Source organism: Falco naumanni, chromosome 3, assembly GCF_017639655.2.
Source record: "Falco naumanni isolate bFalNau1 chromosome 3, bFalNau1.pat, whole genome shotgun sequence".
NCBI lineage: Eukaryota > Metazoa > Chordata > Aves > Falconiformes > Falconidae > Falco > Falco naumanni.
In genome coordinates, this window is record NC_054056.1 from 82217380 (window position 1) to 82240188 (window position 22809).

The 22809-nt window shown below is 36.1% G+C and overlaps 1 protein-coding gene across 3 annotated transcripts in view; it reads left to right on the top strand.

Moving 5' to 3' along the window:
- Nucleotides 1-22357, top strand: part of CRISPLD1 (cysteine rich secretory protein LCCL domain containing 1) — a 46154-nt gene extending 23797 nt beyond the window's left edge. For 2 of the 3 annotated variants that reach the window (XM_040587220.1, XM_040587222.1), the window contains 11 exons: nt 49-181; nt 1683-1798; nt 2684-2784; nt 3896-4075; nt 4168-4228; nt 4353-4419; nt 5050-5180; nt 8137-8180; nt 8270-8342; nt 10487-10562; nt 18768-19152. In XM_040587220.1, the coding sequence (XP_040443154.1) occupies nt 49-181; nt 1683-1798; nt 2684-2784; nt 3896-4075; nt 4168-4228; nt 4353-4419; nt 5050-5180; nt 8137-8180; nt 8270-8342; nt 10487-10562; nt 18768-19136 (1351 nt within the window). In that variant the 3' untranslated portion in view covers nt 19137-19152. Of the gene's footprint in view, nt 1-48; nt 182-1682; nt 1799-2683; nt 2785-3895; nt 4076-4167; nt 4229-4352; nt 4420-5049; nt 5181-8136; nt 8181-8269; nt 8343-10486; nt 10563-18767; nt 19153-20780 lie in introns of those variants that run through there. The other variant, XM_040587221.1, reaches the window with a different exon arrangement.
- Nucleotides 22358-22809: the final 452 nt, after the last annotated feature.

The following is a 22809-nucleotide window of genomic DNA, read 5'->3' on the forward strand; positions in this document are numbered from 1 at the left end:
CTACAGCTTTTGAATGATCTAATAATAGACTACCACTGGCTTTCATAGGTACAGACCTCCAACATTTCATGTCCAAGCATGGTATGATGAAGTGAGAGATTTCACTTATCCCCATCCTCACGAATGCAACCCATATTGTCCTTACAAATGCTCGGGTCCTGTTTGTACGCATTACACACAGGTATGTAGATGGATTTGGTTTTTGTCAGCTATGGAAAAAGACCGGTCAAGACTCCAGTTAGGTTGCTATATGACATGTAGAATGTGTTAATCTTGCAGTTTATACCATAGCGCTGAAGGACAAAAGGGGCATGTTGTTGTTAGACCCCATAGTTACAAGCATTGGGTATTGGTGACATAGAGTAGGGTTGTCATGCAAATCTTCAGATTTCATCCTCATATATATCACTTCCTTACCAGGAATAAGGTAAAAACTCAACAAAGCTGAGTGTAAAACTTCAGTATTACTGCTCAGTGTACTTTGAATAATCCAGTCTCTGTGCTGGCATGCTGAAGAAACAGCACATTTTTTTAAAAAAGAAGTTTTCTTAAGAGAATTCCTCGGATCAAAAAACAGTTTTTAACATGTTGCTTGAAGTTCAGTGAGATTTTGAAATTGCATAAGAATTAATTTATTTGGTACTTCTGAAATCTGTGTATCTAGCCTGAATTTTTTTCAGGGGGAAACCAGTCCACATTTCAGTGAAACCATGTTCCACGTATAAAAATCCAAGATCCACATATAATTTTCTATATAATATTAGAAAACTTCAAAATGATTGATATTTAAACATTTATTTTCTGTTTACTAGCATACTTTACAATTGTATCTAATGTTAAGACAGAATTAACTCCATATTCTTATTTACCATTTCTGTAAAAATACCTGTAATTACACTTGCCTATTACACGCGAGATCCACAATACATGTAAGTATTGTGGTGCTGATTTTTCACAGTACATCTCTTGTTCAACTCTGAAATCCTGCTGGAACTAGACAGTTGGCTTATCTTGAATTAGTATAAGTTTACCACCTGTCATATTTTCTAATTTGAATGTTCCAGCCTTTGTCATTCAGTTTATTTTGAGATCTGCAATGAAATTTTTTTCAACAGATGAATAAAGGAACACAGGCACCTTAGACTACGATGACATGGAAGCATATTCGTTTAAAATCCATTACTTGAGTCTTCTCGGTATATCAGGTTTTTGTGAAGTTTTATAGTTTATGTTACCTCCTTTCACTGCTGACAAATATCTGTCCTCTCAGTCTAACCTAGCTAAACCCTCTGGGTCCTTAGGTTGTGCTGAGAACTAGGAACTGATGCACAGGAACCTAACTGCTTCTAACTCATGATTATCTGTTAATTGTAATCCCAAGAATCTGTTCTTCAGGCCACATTTTGTAAATCTTTTACTACACTGTCAAATACATGCTTAGACCATTTATATAAAATTAAAGCCGTATCTTTCGTATTAAGGTAAAGCTTTTCTTTCTAATAGGAGTATGACCGCATGGCCTTTTGACAGTTGTGATTAGGTCACTTCAACCCATTTATAATGGAGGGGAATATAACATCACTTTTGTTACTTGAGTTTTGTATGTTGAAGTTTGGAGACAGTTTTGATTTCATGTTAATCAGCTTTGGTTTTCTCACATCTTTTCCTTTCCTTTTCCATAGGTTGTTTGGGCTACAAGCAGCAGAATTGGTTGTGCAATTAATTTGTGTCATAACATGAACATTTGGGGGCAGATTTGGCCGAAAGCAGTCTATCTTGTATGCAATTATTCTCCTAAGTAAGTAGGCTGACACCCAAAAATGTCTTGAGGGGGTAAGATACTTTATAATAATACAGGAAATAATCTGAAAGGTAATCAGTCTGGGTTTTCTACTTTGTACTGTTACAAAGTAAAGCATTGTTCCCAGGGCAGCCTTGGCTGCACAAATACTCTTGTGATTTTCTAGAGCTTCAGTTTTCTCACTTGTGTTTTAGAATACAACATCAGAGATCTTTGTTGTAGTGTGGTATTTGCCCCCAAAATAAATGCATCTCCCCATTGTGGCTTTAAGGAATGTGTGACACTGAAGCCCACGGTTAAGATCAAATTCTATAGTATACTCCATTTAGGAGAGCAGAGCCTGCTCTCATATAATGGAAAAATTTAGTGTTAGATTTTGCAGCAGCTTACAGCTGTACTTCAATTTTTGCTTCATGGACTTTTCAATTACTTCTTGTGCATTTGGTATAGCATCATTGGATCATTCAGGTTGGAAAAGACCTTTAAGATCATTGAGTCCAGCCACTAACCCAGCACTGCCAAGTCCACCACTAAACCATGTCCCTAAGTGCCACATCTACACGTCTTTTAAATAGCTCTAGGGACGGTGACTCAACCACTTCCCTGGGCAGCCAGTTCCAATGCTTGATAACCCTTCTGGTGAAATTTTTCCCAAAATCTAATATAAAAGAAATTTCCCAATACCTAATCTAAACCTCCCCTGGTGCAACTTGAGGTCATTTCCTCTCATCACTTCTTACTTGGAATATCCAAATAAAGTTACAGAATAAGTGTCTGCTAGTTTTCAACATTTATTTGTCCACATGTTAAATGCTGTTTAATGTTTATATGTTCATTTATTAAGGGGTATTTCACTAATTTATTCATTTATTTTGTGTAAAGGGGGAACTGGTGGGGTCATGCTCCTTACAAACCCGGCCGCCCATGTTCCGCATGTCCTCCTAGTTTTGGAGGAGGTTGCAGAGAAAATCTTTGTTACAGAGGTATGTACTATTTCAACAGTACATCTATAAATGGGAAATGTAACCTTTCTTTTGCTTTCTTTCTGCATTATGCTTCAACATAGTGGGATAGAATATATTATGCATGTGCCCAAAGACCTGGTAGGGGCTCACTTTGCTGTGATGAAGGAGATCGTGTACCTGTGATACATGAGGCTGAGCCTCACCAGAGGGAGTGGAGCGTACTGAACTCCTGCTGATTTGAGTGCTGTTTGAGGGCTTTTGGTACACAAAGATGTAGACTGTTGCCGTGTGCTATTTGTATGTCTTTCTGTAACTAGTGGACATCTACACAGTCATTTGTTTGTTGGGAAACATCTCAGTGACATATTCATGTGCTTTACTATAGGAACAATCAAGAACAAGACTAGAAGACGTTATTAATTAAACAAAATGTCAGCTAGGATAATTATTAACTTATTACAATTTTTGTAATGCTATTCATGCTTCCAGCATTGACACACAGCATGTTATGAAGCTGCTACTTCTTTGTAGTTTTCTTTGTGTACAAGTAATTTTGCAATTTTTTTTAATAGCTTTAGAAAGTTCATATGGACTGTAAAAGCGGCACGAGTGTGCCCAAATACCTTCCTTGTGGTTCTCGGTTAAGTAAGAAATGTAGATTCAGTCATGAATATTTCAAAATTATTTTCATTATGTTTGTATAAAAGGACCTCATTTTCAGATATGTTTTTCTGAAATCAGCTTCCTTAATTACCAGTTATCTGTGAACTTGGTAAAACACTTCCAGTGTATAATAGAAGTATCAGCTTTCTTCTGTTGGTTTTCTGATGTCATAAAGATACGAAACCAGGAATGTTAAGAGCAGTTTCATACCTCAGTTGCACTGCCTGTGCTAGAAAAAAAAAATCTACCTTTTGTCAGCATCAGAAACATACTTGAGATGTATTATTAATCTTGAAGTCTTCATCTCATGAAGTACTGGAAAGTTTCCCTTGCTTTCTTGCTTTTATTCATCCACTATTTTATGAGAACAAAGCCATGTTACCAAAACATGGTAAAGGATTTACAGTCCACCAACACTGACTTTTTTTTTCTGAGATATTATATTTTTGCCCATTTTCTGAAACAGAGGATTCAGAAAGGCCTTATTCTCCCCACGAACCAGAAGAGGAAACCAATGAGATTGAGCGGCAGCGATCCAAAGCCCAGGATGCAACGTCACAAAGTCGGCCAAGAACTCATTCACCTTCAGGCTCCACAGGCAGTGATGACAGTGAGAAAAATGAAGTAATAAGCACACAGCAAATGTGTAAGGAATTTACGTGATTTGCAAGTGGTCAACAAATTTTGATTATATAGTATCAAATTCATTGCAGTGAAATTGCTTTTTGCTTGTTTTAGCTCAGATTGTTTCATGTGAAGTAAGGCTAAGAGATCAGTGCAAAGGAACAACTTGCAATAGGTATGGTAAATTTTACAGTTGTCATTCTGAGATTATTCTAAAAGGCTATATTTGTATGTGAGCTGGAATTTTTCTCTTTTTGTAATCCCAGGATTTAAAACCAAGTTGTATTTTATTTTCTTAGGTATGAATGTCCTGCTGGCTGTTTGGATAGTAAAGCCAAAGTTATTGGCAGTGTACATTATGAAATGGTAAATGTTTTAAAATCAGATTTTATACCAAGAGAATGTTCAATAAAATGTCTTTTCCGTTGGAATACTAGTTAAAATCATATTAAGAAGAGATTTTGAAGAAATCAGTATTCACCAAAAATAAAAGCTTACCCCAAATGTTTAAGATAGCATCAGATGATCTACATTTGAATCTGCTGTTCTGCATGTACTGTCTGAATGGACTTCATACTTCTTACACATGCACAGCAGTAGAATTTTCATGTCCACATGTGAAGGTGTGTCTTAAGGAGAAATACTGCAATTTGTGGGTACACTCAGAAATTGTTTCAAGTAAGGTAGGCCTACTTGTGTGAGCTTAATGCTAACTGAAAATATATTATTTTTTCTGTAGAACTGAAAAACAATATAGGAAGTAACAGCTACTGTAAACAAATAAACTGTAAATGAGTATAGTTTTATCTCTGAGCAAGGCAAAGTGGCGTTTTCTTTGTTTGAAATAATACTTATATAGACCACATCACACTTAATAGACTACCAAGTTTTTGATGACACATTGTAATTAAAACCTATTTTTTTCCACAAATAGATTATAATGTAAAATTGTGACTTTGTCTAACATGGAATTGCTTTTCCTGCTCTTCTTTTCAGCAATCCAGTATTTGTAAAGCTGCCATACATTATGGCATCCTAGACAATGAAGGTGGTTGGGTTGATGTCACTAGGCAAGGAAGGAAAAATTACTTTATCAAGTCTTACAGAAATGGTGTTCAGTCAATTGGGTAAGTTTTCTTAAGATTAAAATTAATGGAATGTTTTTCACTTGATTCTTTTTATTTCACACAAAATATACCACAGAAATAACATTTTATTCATACTTCTGATCATAAAGAATATCAAAATGCTGTAACAATGCATGTGCATATACAGGTATTGTATCCATTCTGAAACTTTACCCAGTGTTTAATGATGGACAGAAGAGTGGCACAGTAATTATTTGAAAGAAGGGGAAATAATTTACAAAATCACTTGGGCTTAATAAGTAAAATTAAGAAAAATAATAAAATAAGTAAATTAGTATTTTTAGTTAAATAATCTCAATATTTGGAGTATTCAATTAATTAATTTTTCAGTGTATATATTTATTGTGGAAAACTAGTGAATACTGGCACTGAAGTAGATTGTTGTACATGTTTTCAACAAAACTGGTAATATTTCCAGGATTGAGCCATGGACACAGCAATCTATGACAGGTGACAGGGCAATAATCTTAGTTTGTGTTTGGAAGTGACCCACTTGTACTGTGCATACGAACAATATGAACCAAGTAGAAAATACACCTCTTCCTATATGTTTGATAGTTTCATCACAATTACACAATTGACATTATAATATTCTACGCCAATATTTTGTACAATTTCTGCATTGGCCAGTGATGGAATAATAGTGCATATTGTGGAAACTTCATGTGAAGGTTTGGATGCTTGCCCTAAGATTGGTATGTGATAACAGATCCAAATACCTGTTGACATGCTAAAAGAAAAAAAACCATCAAAACAGTGCATAAAAGTGGAGAATACTTGACTGTTTCCATATGTAATTATCCAATGATAGAGCAACATCAATATTAATATGTTTGAATATAAGACCATATTAGTATTTTCAAATAAATGTGTTTTGCGGAGCTGTATGTTGCTGTCCTTACTTCTGTCTATATTTAGTATATTTATAATAGTAGTATGTGTGTAACAGTTAATGTAGGAGTAATACTGAACTGAAAGAACATAGAATTTTGCTGAGTGATGTATTTGGCTCAGGTGTGAACCCAAGGATAAAGAGATAGGTAATTGGTACAGGCTGTGTTCTCACTCTGTGCTGTGCATGCCACCTGCTACACCACTTGTCATAATTTCTCTTTTCAGCAGATTTACCTAACCCAGAACAGAGAGAAACACTGACCAGGCAGACTAAATTCGATGAATCTGGGTAGCACTTAAGGCATTGATATCAATTTGTTTCTTTGGGTCATCTGATGATCTGACTGTGGTTTAAGTTACCCCTCGTAAAAATGAAGATGCAGACAAATATCTCTTTTAATGCTTTGAGGCAAAGAGAGAAATAAATCTTGATTATATCAATACTAACACGTTAGGAGCCAGCTTTCTAACAAACGTAGGAGTAGTTAAACTGTAGAAAGTTTTCAGACTAGAGGGAACTGATTTCCTGTCACTTGAAATCTCTGTGTTTCTGTGCCATATGAGACATAACTATGAGTGTCCAGTCTACAGAGTGTGTTTAGGACCTGTCTTCTGAGAATTGGAATTCAGAGTGAGGTATTAACACTTGGTTTTCTTACTATGGACATGGGTAACTGTATCATTGCTGAACAGTAATGGCCAATGGGTTTGGTTTTGTGATTCAGAGGTTGTAAAAAAAAAAAAGGTTATGTTATAGATAAAAGACTTAAAGACCAAATCTATACCTTCCAATCTACAACCAATATTTGAAGAAACTCCTGTCAACTATGTGTGTGTGCAGGTGACATAATTGTTCATTAACATCGTATAGTATTTCGGACATCACCTTTCAGAATGAATTTACAACATATTGTGATAAGACATCAGCTTCATAAGTCAGTCTATAAAAATCAAAGTCTTTGGGCTAAATAAAGATGATTTACCAAAGTTTCAATCTTCATAAGGTCCATCAATAAGGCTAAGGATACCTTGCAGCTACCTGACTCACCAGTGTCTAGATGGAGCCTTGCATAAACTACGTACCTATTGAATGAACAGATGAAATGCAGTGCATCTCACTCAAGTGCATATTGCAAAACAGAAAGACAGAAAATGGAATGTCAGTGCAACATACAGCAAAATTTCTAATCTTCAGCTCCTTTGATTTATAATCAAAATTGCTAATACAGATGTTTTTTCATCTGGTGCATTTTTGTCATGAGTAGGGAATAGGGAATAATTTCCTTGGATTTTTTTTAAAATAGTAAATAACTTCATGAGTGCCAAAAGGATCATTGGCCTCTTTGTTACAGATGAAAAATGCTAGTCTCAGAGGCATATCCAATGAATTAAAAGAGGAGGAAAATAGGCGATAGAGAGGAATAAAATAGAAGAGTTGATCAATTGCAATGTAACAACAGAATGCATATACCTGACTTCATATAATAAGAAATGGATACATCTGGGTACCGTATGATTACCAAGAAACGCAGACTTTTACATGTTATACTGGCTTTTTAGTGATACTGGTCATAATTTAACATGGATACAAGATCCAAAAGTGAAATAAATGAAATTTTTCAAAAAGGCTGCCAGGAGAAACTCTTTTCAGTGTTGGAGCTGTTTGTAGGAAGGAATCTTTAGGGGGAAGTGGATGATCTCTTCTGGTATGTGGATGCTTCTGAGCAAGCACAGGTTTTGGTTGCTGCATTTTAAGGGACAAATTGCATGATTTGTTCCTAACACACTTACTCCGTAGTGAATTTAATTACTGAAAGAGTTTACCACGCACACCTGTTTCTCAAACAGGTTCACTGGGCCTGCAAAGTAAATGTGTCATTGCAATAGATGCACAACTGGGGAGAGGGGATGCCGTGAGTAAAAATTTGATTGGGGATAACGCCTTGAGTTTATTTCTAGATTCTCTAATAAAAATTCGTGTAGCTAAAAGAAATCACTGGGAGATGTTATTTACTGATTATTTCTATTGTTTTTTCTTCAGAAAATACCAGTCTGCTAACTCCTTCACTGTGTCTAAAGTAACAGGTTAGCATTTGTTTCTTATAAACCCAGTACTACTTTGAGTTGTTTCTTCTCAATAGCACACATTTATTTGTTTCTGTTTTACTTTTCAGTTCAAGCTATCACCTGTGAAACAACAGTGGAACAACTTTGCCCATTTAAAAAACCAGCCTCACACTGTCCAAGGTAAAATTCTTTGACTTTTATTAATCTAAAGTGCTGCCATATTTCCTGTCAGTTACTAATTATCTATAGTTGTCATTGATGAAGGTGACAGCAGTAGCTGGAAAAGTGAAGTGAGAAATGTTTTACTGGTATTTCAGTCTTTGATCTAAGTAGAAGGCCAGGTAGGTAAAGATGATCTACAGGCTTTTTCATTATGAGAATCTCACTTTCTTTTACCCATACAGATAGATCCCTTGGCAAATCTTAGTGAAATCATTGTTAGTTAGACTATAGACTGTGAAGAAAAATGCATTTTTATTTTTCATTGTCCACTACTGTATGTATGCATCTTGGGCAAAATACACTTTATTTAAGTTTATTTACTAGTAAAACAGATATAATAAAATAATATGGTACAGGTAATTTTCATAGAAGTTATTGACTTGTTTTTTCTGGAGTTTTCTGGAATTCTGGAGGACAGAGTGAGCAAATACATTTGCAAAAAAATTGAAGTATGTATGGTTAAGGTAAGGTAGGGTGTGGTCCGCAGGTCAGTTAACAGCTTTAAATATATGGGCCATTTCTCTGAAGCCTGCATTTTAACCCTTTGAAAGGAGCCTGTGCCACAATATTTTGAGGAAGGAAATTGGTAACAGTTCTTAAAACCATAGATGAGTCAAAGGTAAATACACTGCAGCATGATTTACCGCAAACTGAGCTGGAGATATCCACAAGATTACTTTCATAGCAATCCTACAGCCAATGCAGGAAGCAAGTACAAAGCCAGAACTGTTAGGAAAACATCCCTTCATGTAGCACTTGGGTCCGTGGACTTGTTTGGTGTTAAGTTATAACTTCTGGCTTTCTAGCTGGAAGATGTGAAGTAAGCGAAGGAGTGGAATGCAGAAATGGATGGGAACAATCTCATACTTCTTTTTTTTCTCTCTTCATTACGAAAAAATAAAACTAGCTGTACTAAGAGAAAAAAAGGGTCTGTCTTTAAGAAAATATAAAAATGAAAATACGGTTAAAAATGAATGATTAATTCTGATGCAGCAACATAACATCACAACAGCAGTGATTCATTCAAGATACTGTGCATGCTTTTAATTCTGAAAATGTAGTCTCGGGAGTTACAAGCAGTAGTCAGCTATGGTATTGATTGCACAACCTCATTTTTTCCTCTCATGCCCTAATCATAAATCAACAGGTCTTCAAAAGGCCTCTTTGACATCTTGCTTCCTTCAGACAAAAGTCTCTTTCCTAGCTGCATCAGCCTGTTTGAATTACCCATCTGGTACAACTGTAGCATGCCCAAGTGGTGTGACATGCTGAGTATTGATTGGAACATGGATAGCATCCCGGACAAGAACACTTGCCCAGGGCTGCCCCGTGTAGGGTGTCTTCAAAGCCATTAGGGCATGACCTATTTTATAAATGAAACGGCCCAGAGTAGACCTAGAGGTGACTGACACTTCTTCCTTGTAGCATATTGCAATTACCAAATAAGATGCTTGACACATTCTATACTACTGTTAGCTTCCCACATGGTTTTCTGTGCATCTTGGAGCTGTAGCAGCCATGAATCACAGAGAGAGTTTTTCTCAAAGGTTAACAAAAAGCAGTTGAATAAAGACAATCTGTTTCAGTGGCTTTCTGATCTCCTAGTATCAGCTAGGAATCTCATTACTTTCCAGAGTCTTTCATTTCAGCCACAGATGCCAAGTGCTGACCCTCACTGTAAGTTTCTAAATTGGCTTGCATCACCAGGTCATCAGGTTCATAGCAGGTCCTCATTCAGATCTGCCTCCTGAGAAGGCATTCAGCTGTATGGTTTGTTCAGGGTGGTGTAGAAACAGATAATAATATGAGAGTAAAGAGTCTTTCTCACTGGCTTTTCCAGTGGTCTCACATTCGTTGAACAAGAATACCATCTGCTTATCCGAAGGGAGGAAGACCAGACCTGTTGCAACAACTTACATCAGTAATGCTTTCACTCATATTGTCAAAGCCTTAAAAACTGACAGCCTTTTAGTATCAGTATAGACTCATATGTATGCATCATCTACTTGATTTATACTCGATAATGCTGATGCTGAATATGATATAGTAATACTCTGATACCGTTTTTCCTAACTGTGTGTGATTTATTTTTGATATTCCAGGGTGTATTGTCCTCACAACTGTATGCAGGCAAATCCGCACTATGCTCGTGTAATTGGAACACGAATTTATTCTGATGTAAGTATGGTAATTTACTTTGCATTATATCATGAAATATAAATTCTGTGAAAACCTATAACATATAGTAAGATGTAATATAGATATCCAGTGTTTCTCTATATGCTGATGTTTTTTTTACAGTCTTTTGAAAAGTTCTTTTTCAGAGGCTCCCATTTAAATCAGTAGTACTCGGCTGCTAAAGATACAGAAAGTTATTTGAAAACTTGGTGAAAACTTCAATAGGCTCAGGGCCCATATTTTCAATTTTTTATCAAAATTCCCACAGATTTCTTCTGTATTCACAGTGTATTCTCATTTAAAACCTTGCTCTTTAGATCCTGATGCCACCATAACTTGCAACAGATTAAACTAAACAGAAAAAATTATTCTGAAAATAAATGTCCACAGTCTCTTTATTTTTGATATTTCTTATCTGTGTAGATAGCTAAATTTTTGCAGCAGGATTTTGATACATTTGTGTAAAGTATCTCACATTGTCATATTATTTTAACAGACTGCTGTTGAGGTGGGGGGTGGTGTTGCTTTGTTTCCTAGTCAGCTTTCTTTTCCTGTCTTTTCTACATCATGTTTAGTTCTGAAGTGGGTAAAAAGGATGAAGAGAGAGTTCTTCTTTATCCTCTCCTTTGTCATCTCTCTATGGAGAAGCTAGGATGCTGGCAACCAGCTGGGTCAGATGACTGGTTTTACTACTTATCAGCACGTGGAAATGTGTGAAAATAATGCGCAAATATTTACTCATCATTATTTTGAAACTAACTAATACCCATCAGATTCCCTGAGTAACCTGTCCTGAAAATACTCTTGTCTGTAAGTAGTGTTGCATGTGTGAGAGGTACTTCCAGTTCAGGCAGGTAATTGATTTGTGCATGCGGAACTGAGTTCTTCATGTGTCTAAGAAGGGCAGTGAAAATAGGTTCAATGAAAGTCCGTTTGGTGGAAGACAATTTTCTTTCAGTTCTACGATTGCAAGCAAAACCAACATTTCTCAGTGAGTTAGAAAAGACTTTTCTGTAGTAGAAAGAACAATTTCTGTTTAACTCACACAGGAGATCATCCCAGAATATGTATTTGCTTTGATTGGAGAAGTCCCAGATAACTTTAATTAATATTATAGGGCTATGCTTTAAAATTATTTTAGTTGTACCATCTCATTATTCATCTCCATTGTATAGAAATGTGTGCAGCCATACTGCTTTTAGGAAAAAATGGGCATAAATACAGGTAAGAAACCAGGGATGGGAGTCTTCTTAGCAACTTCAGGTGCTGTCAGGGTAGGTATCTACTATCTACAACAGCATATAGTTGTAAAGGAGATAAATAGGCATCTGCAGAGTGGAATTCATTTGACCTTTTCGGTGTCCACCTCAGTATGAGATGAATTGCCTATACAGAGATGTCTATTCCTCTCCATTTCCTGCAGAAGGGTCCTGGGGCATCTAGCTCAGATGTAGACAGATATGTCCTACCTATATTTGTACAGATGTTCCCATCAATGGTATCAGCATTATGCGATTTTCTACAGTGTTCCTTTGATGCTAACCTTTAAATTATTTTATAAGTAAGATACTTTAAATTGATATTTTCACTAAATAATAGGATTGGTTATTTTGTGCATTATAGTGTAGTTTCAGGTGAAGTATTTATAGAGAATAACCCCTTTTGCAGTTTTTCATGTATTCACAGGCAATTTTTTTCATAGATACAGATAATTCATTTGGCTACTTCTCATAGCAAATGTATTTGAAATTGCAGTTCATGATCTACTTGGCTGATTCCACAAATCAGATGGGGCTTTTGTGACATTGTGCAAATTCTTCCGTTTCCAGAATGCATATATATGTATATGGATGTATGCATATATGCACATGACTGTTTACTTGCACTATGGCTTAGGCCACTTCCATTCAGTAAATTAAGAAGATTTTGTAGAAATATTAAGAAGAAAAAGCAAATAGCATTAATAGATGCCACTAATGCAAAAAATACATGTTTACAAAACCATTTTTGTAGTATTCATGAGAATCTAGTTAAACTCTTCCTCTTCTGGCTTTGATCTGATCAGACGTTCATTCTTAAACTCATTTCATATTTTACGGTGGTATCTTTTCCTCCCTGATCCTGAGAAAGGTTATTCTCTGGTTTATCAGTAGTGCCCCCAGAATTCTTACTCTTTTTTTTCTTCCCATTCTTTTTTTCCTTTGATGTTGCAATGACTATCCCTAACTCAATTGAAACAAAACTCCCCATTATTTCATCCACCGTTCCTCCAGTCTGCTAGCTATTGTCTCTTTGTCTGCGGCAGATAAATCACAGCCATGGTTCATACAGCCAACATCTATAAACTTGTGTTTGTGTTCATGTAATACCCATCCCTCTGTGCTCTATACCTTCTATTTTTCAGTTGATCTCCTTTTGTTTCACTTGTCTTGTTGATGTCCTTTTGTTTCACTTGTCTTGAGGTAGATTGCAACAAAAGCATCTCTTATTCTGAGTTTATGGTACAATTAGTTTCTTTTCTGAAGAGAGCTATTATGGTGTGAATAAGAACTATAGTATGTGGTGTTCTCAGCAGAGAGAAGTATAAATTACTCATTCTTCATATGGACCAAACACATTGCTACCTTTATGTTTTGTCTCCCTGGTGGCCCCACTGCTGAGAGTTTCCACCTGGCAATGCTTTGTCTTCTTGGCAGACCAGGAAAAAAAGAAAGTTTCCTCCTACCTCGTGCTGAAGAGTTGGTTCCACCTTTCAACTTAGGTTTTGTCTAAAACTTTTTGAGTCTTATTTCTGGAATTTCAGAATCATGTGATATTGACAAAGCATTTTAACAATATATATATTTTTAAAACACTTTCCAATATGACCTCATTTATGAAATAAAAATCTTCCCAAGAACTGAACCATGTCAGGACCAATGTGATTGTCTGAACTCTGTTGGAGATGATGTTGCAGTACCAGCCTGGACAGAGATTGTCCTTTGTTGTTGCTGTTAGTCCCTGGCTTATCAAGGTACCAAAATAACAAACATTTTCGTAGAAGGAGAAGCTACGATAGTTCAGCTGAAAATTCGTTCACCTGCAGATTTTTTGGTAACATTTTATTTTAATGGACACACATAAGATGTGTATATGATAGAAGTTCTTAACCACATTCCAGTAGTCTTATAAGAATTTCTGGAGTTTAAGGTTTATATTTATCCTGTTGTTTTCTCAGTAGGCAGCATTTTGCCAAAGACAATCTCTTACCAGTAGTGACTACATTATGTGTGTAGATTGAGCAATTCTAGAAAAAAACTGAGACTCCTTTTGGGGGCTAGAAAGGAACAAAGGTCTTTTATCTAAAGAATTTGATGGAGTTGTATAATTTCATGCCATCTGAGGACTTTGGCCATATTAATTTTTCCTTTCAGTAACCATATATGGAAATATATCCCTAATACTATAATATAATAATATAACGTAATATAATATATCCCTAATATCCCTAATACAATTCTGCAAAATTATTCATAATTCTCTGCTGTGGTAAAATATAAACAATGCAATGTAAAAAAGCTATTAAATAGTTCTATAGTCCTGTGATGGTGAGGGAGAGATATTTGTGGTTAAAATGCCTTTGCAGAGTACTGCTGTGCTGTGGTAGATACTTGGTATTTTTCCGCGTAGCTGAAAAAAGAAAATAATTAAGCAACCTGGTATTCAGATTCTATGACCTGTTAAATAGTAATGAATTTTGGAGGGTTCAAAGCACAGCAAAAAGCAGGGTCATATAATGCTGTATGAAATGTTTATGTTAACTTAAAAATACTGACTTATATATCCTTTGGAATGAGTTCATGAAAATTAAGAAACAAACACAAATCCCTGATGAAGACTTCCAGAAAGTGGCATAAGTCTGCTAATGTAAAATACTGATAATATGCTGAAATTTGTGATAGACCTGAGTGTTAAATCCTGTTCTGCTTAAATCAACAGGACGTTCACCTTAGCAGTTCAAGGAAGTGTGGTCAGAATGGCATAATATTATTAAGTATAGGAAATATTGTGGTATCAGTACTGGAATCTGATTTCATTTAGGTGAAGATTGCCAAGCCACTGAGAAGTTCTTGAAAGCTCAAAGCAGATAATACTTTATCAAAAAAATTATATTCCACATATATTGATAAAACTATATGCTTTTATTCATCTCTATTCTTACAAGCTAGTTCATAGTTAGGATTTTATACTCCTTTAATTGTTCATATATTTAAAAAGTATGCACATTTGTTCTCCAGTCTCATCTGGAAAACAGCGTTAGAATATCAGGTTATTTTTCATCTGACAATAGCCTCTGGGTTGGCCTCATCAACCCCATTCTTCTGACCTCACCTTTTTCACATCTCCCGTATAAGCTTCTTGCCTTTAGCTTTAAAAACGTTTTGTGTTAGCCTAGCTGTACTTCATTGATCCAGAAACCAACTGTGGTATCAACCCTGTCAATGAACCCATCCTTTACTGGAGATAGTTTCCAACAAGTAGTCAGCCTCCTCTGTCAAAGTTTTCATCTTTTGACTTTTTCTTCCTTTTAAACTTGACTAGAAACTTCCAAATGACATTGGAACAACTAGTAATAGCTACCTTCAAATGTAATTATGAAGGTACCTACCTATCTCATGACGTACACAAAGTGTAGCATTTTGTTTACTATTACAGAGGTGAAAAGCTTTGATATTTCTTTTCCCCAATTATACTTATAGCTTTTTTTATGTCTCCAATATGAACTGAAACAAAGTTGCTATATTATGTTCCTAATAATTGATAACGTTCTTCTAGTTCTTCACTGTAGTTAATTGCTTGTAAACCTCATCTTTTGTTTCTTTAGACTGTTATCCTGTATTGCAGAAGGTATTTTTCCCCCTGTATGTTTGAAATTGCACGTGATGAGTCTGTTCTTGAGTTACTCTCATAGTGTGAGTACATAAAGGATGCTATAATTCTAAAAATAAGGGAACTGCTGGTGTTCAGGATATAATAAAAGTCTTTCAGCCTTGGAAGGAGGAGAAAAAGTACAGATGAACATAAATGACATCCCTTCTGGCATGTTCAAAAACTGCAGCCAGCAGTTTGAAAAAAAAAAACCCTAAACCATCTTTGCAAAAGATTCTTTGCATAAACAATTTCAAATCTTTACTCCTAGGAATATTGTAACATTAAAAGACAAACTATAAACAGTGAAACTGGCAAGTTCTGTGCTTGGAATGAGAGTAGGAAAATCATTGCTATTTTAAATTTGTGATTTTATAATATTGAGATTACAGAATAACTATGGTAACAGATATAAATTATTCCCATTATAACTGGAAGAAATGCAATTCTTGTTTAAATAGTGGTCTGTGTGACCAGCTATTGATATTTCTGTTGGCTATGTCTTTAAGATTGGATGTGGAGAGACCTATTTCAGCGAAGACTTTTTCCACAAAACAAGTTGGCTGTAAGTGGAGATTCACTGTAGCTGGAAGTACATTTTGCTGTGCTGTGTATTGAAGATAAGGACCTACATTCTTGAGTGTCTAAGAAGTTTCATTCTTTTGGCGATTAATTTTTTAAATGCTGAAAGAATAGTAGATGACTGCAAGTTTACATCAATTATTTAGAAGAACATTTTCAAGATTGTCACTGAGCAATCCTTCTGTGGATATTATTTATGCTACATAGATTCATGAGAGGAATTAGTGGCCAGAGAATGTAGGTTTCGGTCAGATGAAACTGCTGTTAACTTCAGAGAGAATTTTCACAGGATCACAGAGTCATAGAATACTACGTTGAAAGGGACCTCAAGGATCATCTGGTCCAACCTTTCTAGGCAAAAGCATGGTCTAGACTAGATGGCCCAGCACCTTGTCCAGCTGAATCTTAAAAGTGTCCAGTGTTGGAGAATCCACTACTTCCCTGGGGAAATTATTTTAATGGCTGATTGTTAGTGTGAAAAATTTTCCTCTTGTGTTCTGTTGAAATCTCCCCAGCAGTAACTTGTACCCATTATCCCTCATCTTTCCTATGTGACTCCTTGTAAAAAGAGAGTCTCCACCTTTTTTGTAGCCACCCTTTAAATACGTAATTGTGGTAAGAGCTCCCCTAAGCCTTCTTTTCTCAAAGCTGAACAAGTTCTCTCAGCCTTTCCTCATATGGCAGGTTCCCAGTCCTTTGATCATCTTTGTGGCCCTTCCCTGGACCCTCTTCAGCCTGTCTATGTCTTTTTTGTATATTGGGGACCAAAACTGAATACAGTATTCCAGCTGTGGCCTGACGACTGCTGAGTGGGATAACGACTTCTTTATCTCTACTGGTGATGTCCTTGTTGATGAAACCCAGCATCCTGTCTGTTTTCTTTGCTGCAGCAGCACATTTCACTCCTATTGAGATTGTTGTCCACCAGGACCCCCAGGTCTCTATTCCAGAAAGCTGCATTGCATCCCAGCCGGGGAGATCCCAGTCAGTGCTGCACTCCTGGATTATGTTTTCCCAGGTGCAAGACCTTACACTGGTCCTTGTTGAACGTCATAAGGTTCTTGTTAGCTCACTCTTTCAGCCTTCCGGCAGGGTGGCTCTCCTTTCCAAAGTGTCTAATTCCTCACTCATTTTGATATCATCAACAAAATTCATCAGGGTACACTTGATCCCATCATCCAGATCACTTACAAAGATATTAAACAGCATTGGATTCAATATCAATCCCTGGGGGTCCCCACTTGTGGCAAGTTTCCAGTTTGAAGAGGAGCTGTTTATCACCACCCTCTGGGTGCAGGCAGCCATCCAGTTCCCCACCTGCTGCACAGACCACTTGTCTAGACCATAATGCGGCAGTTTCTCTAGGAGGAGGCTGTGGGAAACTGTTAGCGAAAGCCTTGGAGAAATCCAGGTAGACAATGTCCACCCCTCACCCTACATCAACTGAGCAGGTTACTTTGTCGTAGAAGGTGGTCAGGTTTGTCAAGCATGATTTGCCCTTGGTGAATCCATGCTGACTTTTCCCAATCACATGCTGCGTTTGATTTGTGATAGCCCCCAAGAGGATTTGTTGCGTAACTTTCCCAGGGACTGAAGTAAGACTGATGGTTCTGTAATTTCCTGGATCCTCCATTAAGCCTTTCTTGTAGACGGGAGTGATATTAGCCTTCTTCCTGTCATCTGGTATGTCCCCCTGATCTTTGTGACTTCTCAAAGATTATGGAGAGCGGCCTCACGATGATAGCGGTTAGCTCTCTTAACACCCTCTGGTGGATATTGTCAGGGCTCATCGATTTGTAGGGATCAAACTCCTTTAATATTTCACATGCCAACTCCTCCTTCATTGACAGTGAGTCTGTGTTTGTGTCTGCCTGGAGTTTTGTTCTTTAAGGCCTGGGGTCTAACAGTGCTGTGTAATTTTGGCTGTGTAAAGTCTATGGAATTAGATCTTGATTTAAAAATTCTTCTTTTGAAGCAATTGGAGAGTCTTCACCTTCTGACTCTATTTCCTCACTCAGAGTGGAGGAGCTAAAGCCATTAGTCTGCCATTAATCAACTGTCATAGCCAGGGAATGATTTTAGACCTCTGTCTCCTGTTTGATGCTCACATTATGCCTTTAATCTAATTAGCTTTTAGTATTTGCCATGCCTGGATAGGAAATTGTGATGTTCCCTTTGAACGTGGATCATTTCACTGCTGTTTGAGGTCTTGCACCTAGAGATGGAAGTACTGCATCTATCCCTCATCTTTGGGGTAGGACATCATCCTAGAAATGTATGAGTGCATGTGCCTTTGCTGTTCTACAGTTCCCCTGTTTGGCTCTGGCTGGAGATTGAACTGAATCTCCTGATCTATAATTGACTAAGGTTTGGGTTTTACTACCTCTGCTTTTGAAGTGAAGGCTGATAGAGCCTTTCATTTTGAAAGGCTCAAGAATTCAAACAGGTTCTTTGACCTGAAATAACCTGAAATAAATAATTTTGGGGTCATGGCGCAGGAGATCTTTGAAGAGGTGGTGTCTGTATTCCTACAGAGTGGCCTAATTCCTATGAAAAGAATTCAAATACTGTAAGATTAATAAAACTAGTCATGCATTAAATATAATTACTGTATGTTTTCTAGAACTTGGTTCAAATGTCTGTATTAGTTTTCTTTTAAACAATTTTGAAATGAAAGGATGAATGAAAACTAATCTTTTCCTTGTTCTTTCTTAGATATCCAGTATCTGCCGGGCAGCAGTACATGCTGGTGTAGTCCGCAACCAGGGTGGTTATGTTGATGTCATGCCAGTAGACAAAAGGAAGGTGTACATTGCTTCCTTTCAAAATGGGATATACTCAGAAAGGTACAGAGCCCAATTTCAAAGATTACACCCTTCACCTCTAATAAGATTTACAGTGCCTTGCACTGTGTCTGTTTGTACCTGGGGCAGTGCTAGAAGCCAAACAAATCGACCAATATATATGGGTGATTTACAGAGCTTGTGTAACAGCTGTGGTGACTTTGGAGAAGCTGTGGTACCAGAGCTGCCTGCCTCCTCTAAGCTCATAAATCATTACTCTAAAAAGCTGCTTATGAAATAAAATAACCCTCTTGTTTACTTTGCTGGTTCTGTTGCAACTAACACAATATTTGATAAGAAAATTCCCTTTGCTTTCTTTGGGATTTTTTAAAAATTATTGATTCATTCTGTCCAAGTGAGAGGTTCTGCAATACGCGGGTACTTGTAGCTGATGCAGGTTCATTGGTTCATGATGAAATGTTCATTACTGATCGAAAAGATATCAAGCCAGTGAACCTGGATCATAAATAGTGTTCACAAACTTCAAAATTCACAACTGTTAAAACATATTTTTTAAATTTTTTTAATGGTTTGATTTTTTTAAACTTTTTCTGAAAGACATGGATATGCTTTGAAATTTCATTTAGCTGTATTCAGTGTATTCATGTGTTCTATGATGATAGCAAATGGCTGAACGTTGCAGATTAAATTTAATCCCTGAAAGAATTCTCCAGGTTCTAAAGGAAGAAGGAAAAATTACCTTAAAAAACTCTTGTTCCAGTCTTTTAGTCCTGCAAATGTTTGTTACCTCTAAAACCATAGGCTTTTCAATAAATTTGTCTGGGAAAAACCTCCAAAAGTTTCTGTAGAGAACTTGGAAGTAGGAAAAGTTAGAGTATTTTTTTCTTATTTTTAATTAGGAGGGGGGGGGTATGTCTTGCCTCTTTCCTTCAAACCTTTCAACATACCTGGAAACTTGTAAAATACAGATTTCCTTTGCTTAGTGGATGGATTAATTTACATATTCTTTGGCCTTTCCCCATGACCACCCAGTTTCTTCAGAAAGAGTGCTTCCGGACTGATACTTTTGTTCCCCATATAGATCTCCTCACTGACTAGAGTTAGAACCAGGAAGAGTGTTGAAAATGTAATCATTATTTCTCTTTTACCGTGGTAAAGTATGGAAGGACAGCAGTCTGGAAAAGAGTCCCATGCAAGTTATCTGTGAAGCAGATGATCAGTTGTAGCGCCATCGTAGGCAACCTGCTTCATTGTGCCCACCCTTAATTTCACCTCCACTTCCCTTTCCTTCCCAGATACGCCTCAGGCAGGGTTTCCAAAAGAGAAGACAATGGGGCCATTAAATATGACATCCTAGTGCAGTTTATAAGACAAAAATATTTATTCTAACAAAATTTCATTGCAGTTGGGTATTTTTGTTTCATTTCTTTTGAAGCCAGATATTGATCCATTCAGAAAGCATTTCCTCTGTTTTTGTAAAATATGAATTCTCTTTAGAAATCTGTTCATTAGCATACAAGCAACTAACAAACAAGTGATCTGCTGTGTGTGCAAGTTCTGTCCAAATATAGTTATTAGAAGAGTGAGCATAAGATGCATGCTTTCTCTTTTTCCTAAAAACTTTTTCTACTATTTTGCTTCAACAGAGCTTTCTTCTTTAAACCAGAATCCCTCATCACAAAGGATTACTTGTTTTTTTTTTATTGTATGATATGTTCCTAATAAGCTGCTTGGAAGAAAAAATGATCTGAAATTTTATGTAATTTTTATTTCTAACAGTTTTTTTTAAAAAAAATGTCTAGTTAGTTATGAGTAGACACAAGAAATGTTGCAGGATCCTAGAATCGTGTTTAACAGTTCAAAGAAGTTGTCATTGGACTGTTGCAGCCTTAAAAATAACATCAAGAATGTTTTTATGTTTCAGTTTACAGAATCCTCCAGGAAGCAAGGCATTCAGAGTGTTTGCTGTTGTTTGAGTCTAGCAAGTAAAATGTAAAACAGGCAAGTGAAACGATAGTGCTTGGAAGAGAATAATAAAGGCCATTTCTTATAATTCCTAAAATGTGTATAAAGCTGTAACATTACTGTACAGAAGATGTATACTGCTTTCCACCAAAAAGTTTAAATTACATATATATCTTAATGAAAAAATCTGTAAAAGTAAACATGGGAGAAAAATTCATTTGAAAATCTATAATGATATATAACAGTATTTTGAATCCTGTGTTAAATATTGCTATATTTTCTTAGCAGTTACTCCTATACAGCTCATAAATGTTCTTTGTTTTCTTCATCTGAATATATTATTGTATGGTGCTTTATATATGCCACTAACAGTAACCTTAAAACTAGACCATAGGGAGGCCTGGATTTTTATTTCCAATGTACATAAAAGAAGCCATCATAATAATTCAATAAAATAAATCATGCCTTAAAGTGAAATTACAATAGATATAACTTCTTGATGATTTGCAGTAGCATTAGCCATGCAAGCATAAATTAAGAGCTAGACTGTTTTTAATTTCATACTAATCATAACACGTACAAATACATATTTTGAAATAAAACAGAAAATTTAAAATACAGGGAAGTCCTGGGTCATATTAGCATGTTTTCCTCTAATTTAAGAGACTGGGCCATTTATGTTTATTATTTCTTAAATATGTTGATGAAATGTTTATTGGATGCTGCTAAGCTCTTTAGTTCGAATAACCAATTCATTATGGCCTAGTCCTTCACAGAGCTGTCTTGGGATGGGTGGGTGAGAGATAGACATATGTAACTTTGAAGGGTCTGATAAAATTTTTGTATTGAGTAGTGGAGTAACCTGAAATTAAGGAATAAGCCATCAGTTCTGCAATGTAATTCTGCACATACTCATGCTTTATTTTTGCCATGTGACTCCTTCAGTTTACCTAAATTGGTTTTCAGCAAAAGTGTAGACTTGTAAACATACATAAAAATTTGCAAGCTTGAGACCTTAAGCTGTACATGGTATCCATATACTATACATCAATTACATTAATATGAGGGTAAATGTTTAAAAAAAACCTTAAAGAAAATGGTAACAAAGGTTAACTTTGCTCCTCATGACCTGGCAAATACTCCTGCAGGCCAGGAAGTATAGTGGTACGGAGCCCAGTGACAAGTATGTCATTTGTTGCTTCACTATTTTTAAAAATTCATTTATGGTGAACAGCCTTGTGCATTAATTTTACCATATTATGGTATATGAAGAACATGTAGTGGTGATACTATGTTTCTTTCTATGAAAAGTGTATTGGTGCTTTAAGACTGAAAAGCTGTTAAAACTTTATTTTTGGTATATTTTGTTTCTGTTGTTGAATTTATTTCCTTCCAACTTGTAAACTTACTTGTATTCTTCATATTTCAGAATACTCTATTCTTCCTTCCATTTTGCTACATGTACTACCTCATGTAGTTAGGCAAGCTTTGTTAGTTTTTTTAATCTGTTTTGAATAAAATTAATTTACATCGTAAGAGTACCTTTGACAGCCTTTATTTTTTAATTGTTTGCCCTGCCTCAAGAAGAAAAAAATAACAGCCACACAAAATTTCCGTTTGTTTTGGTTTTTTTTTTCTTACTGACCTAAACATTGCAAGTGTAGAACCAAGCAGTAGACAATAGTCTGAGGTCTAAAAGCTGTAAAGGCAATTAAAGCACACGGCTTCCATTAATTGCTTTGGGAGTTTTATGAGTAAATCTTATGGTCTTTTTTTTAAGTTCTGACCAGGGTCTTTGGGAACAGATTGCTGCCTCATGTTAATGGGGCATTCTGTGTCAGGAAGTGATTGCAAAACAGCCACTACCTTTTTATTCAGTACAACTCTTTGCTGTTGTGATAAATGTGTTCTAGTGTGAACGTTCCTAGCTACATTTGTTGGAAACAAGCAGATTTTTGTATTACACATTCTTTTTTTCACTCATAAGA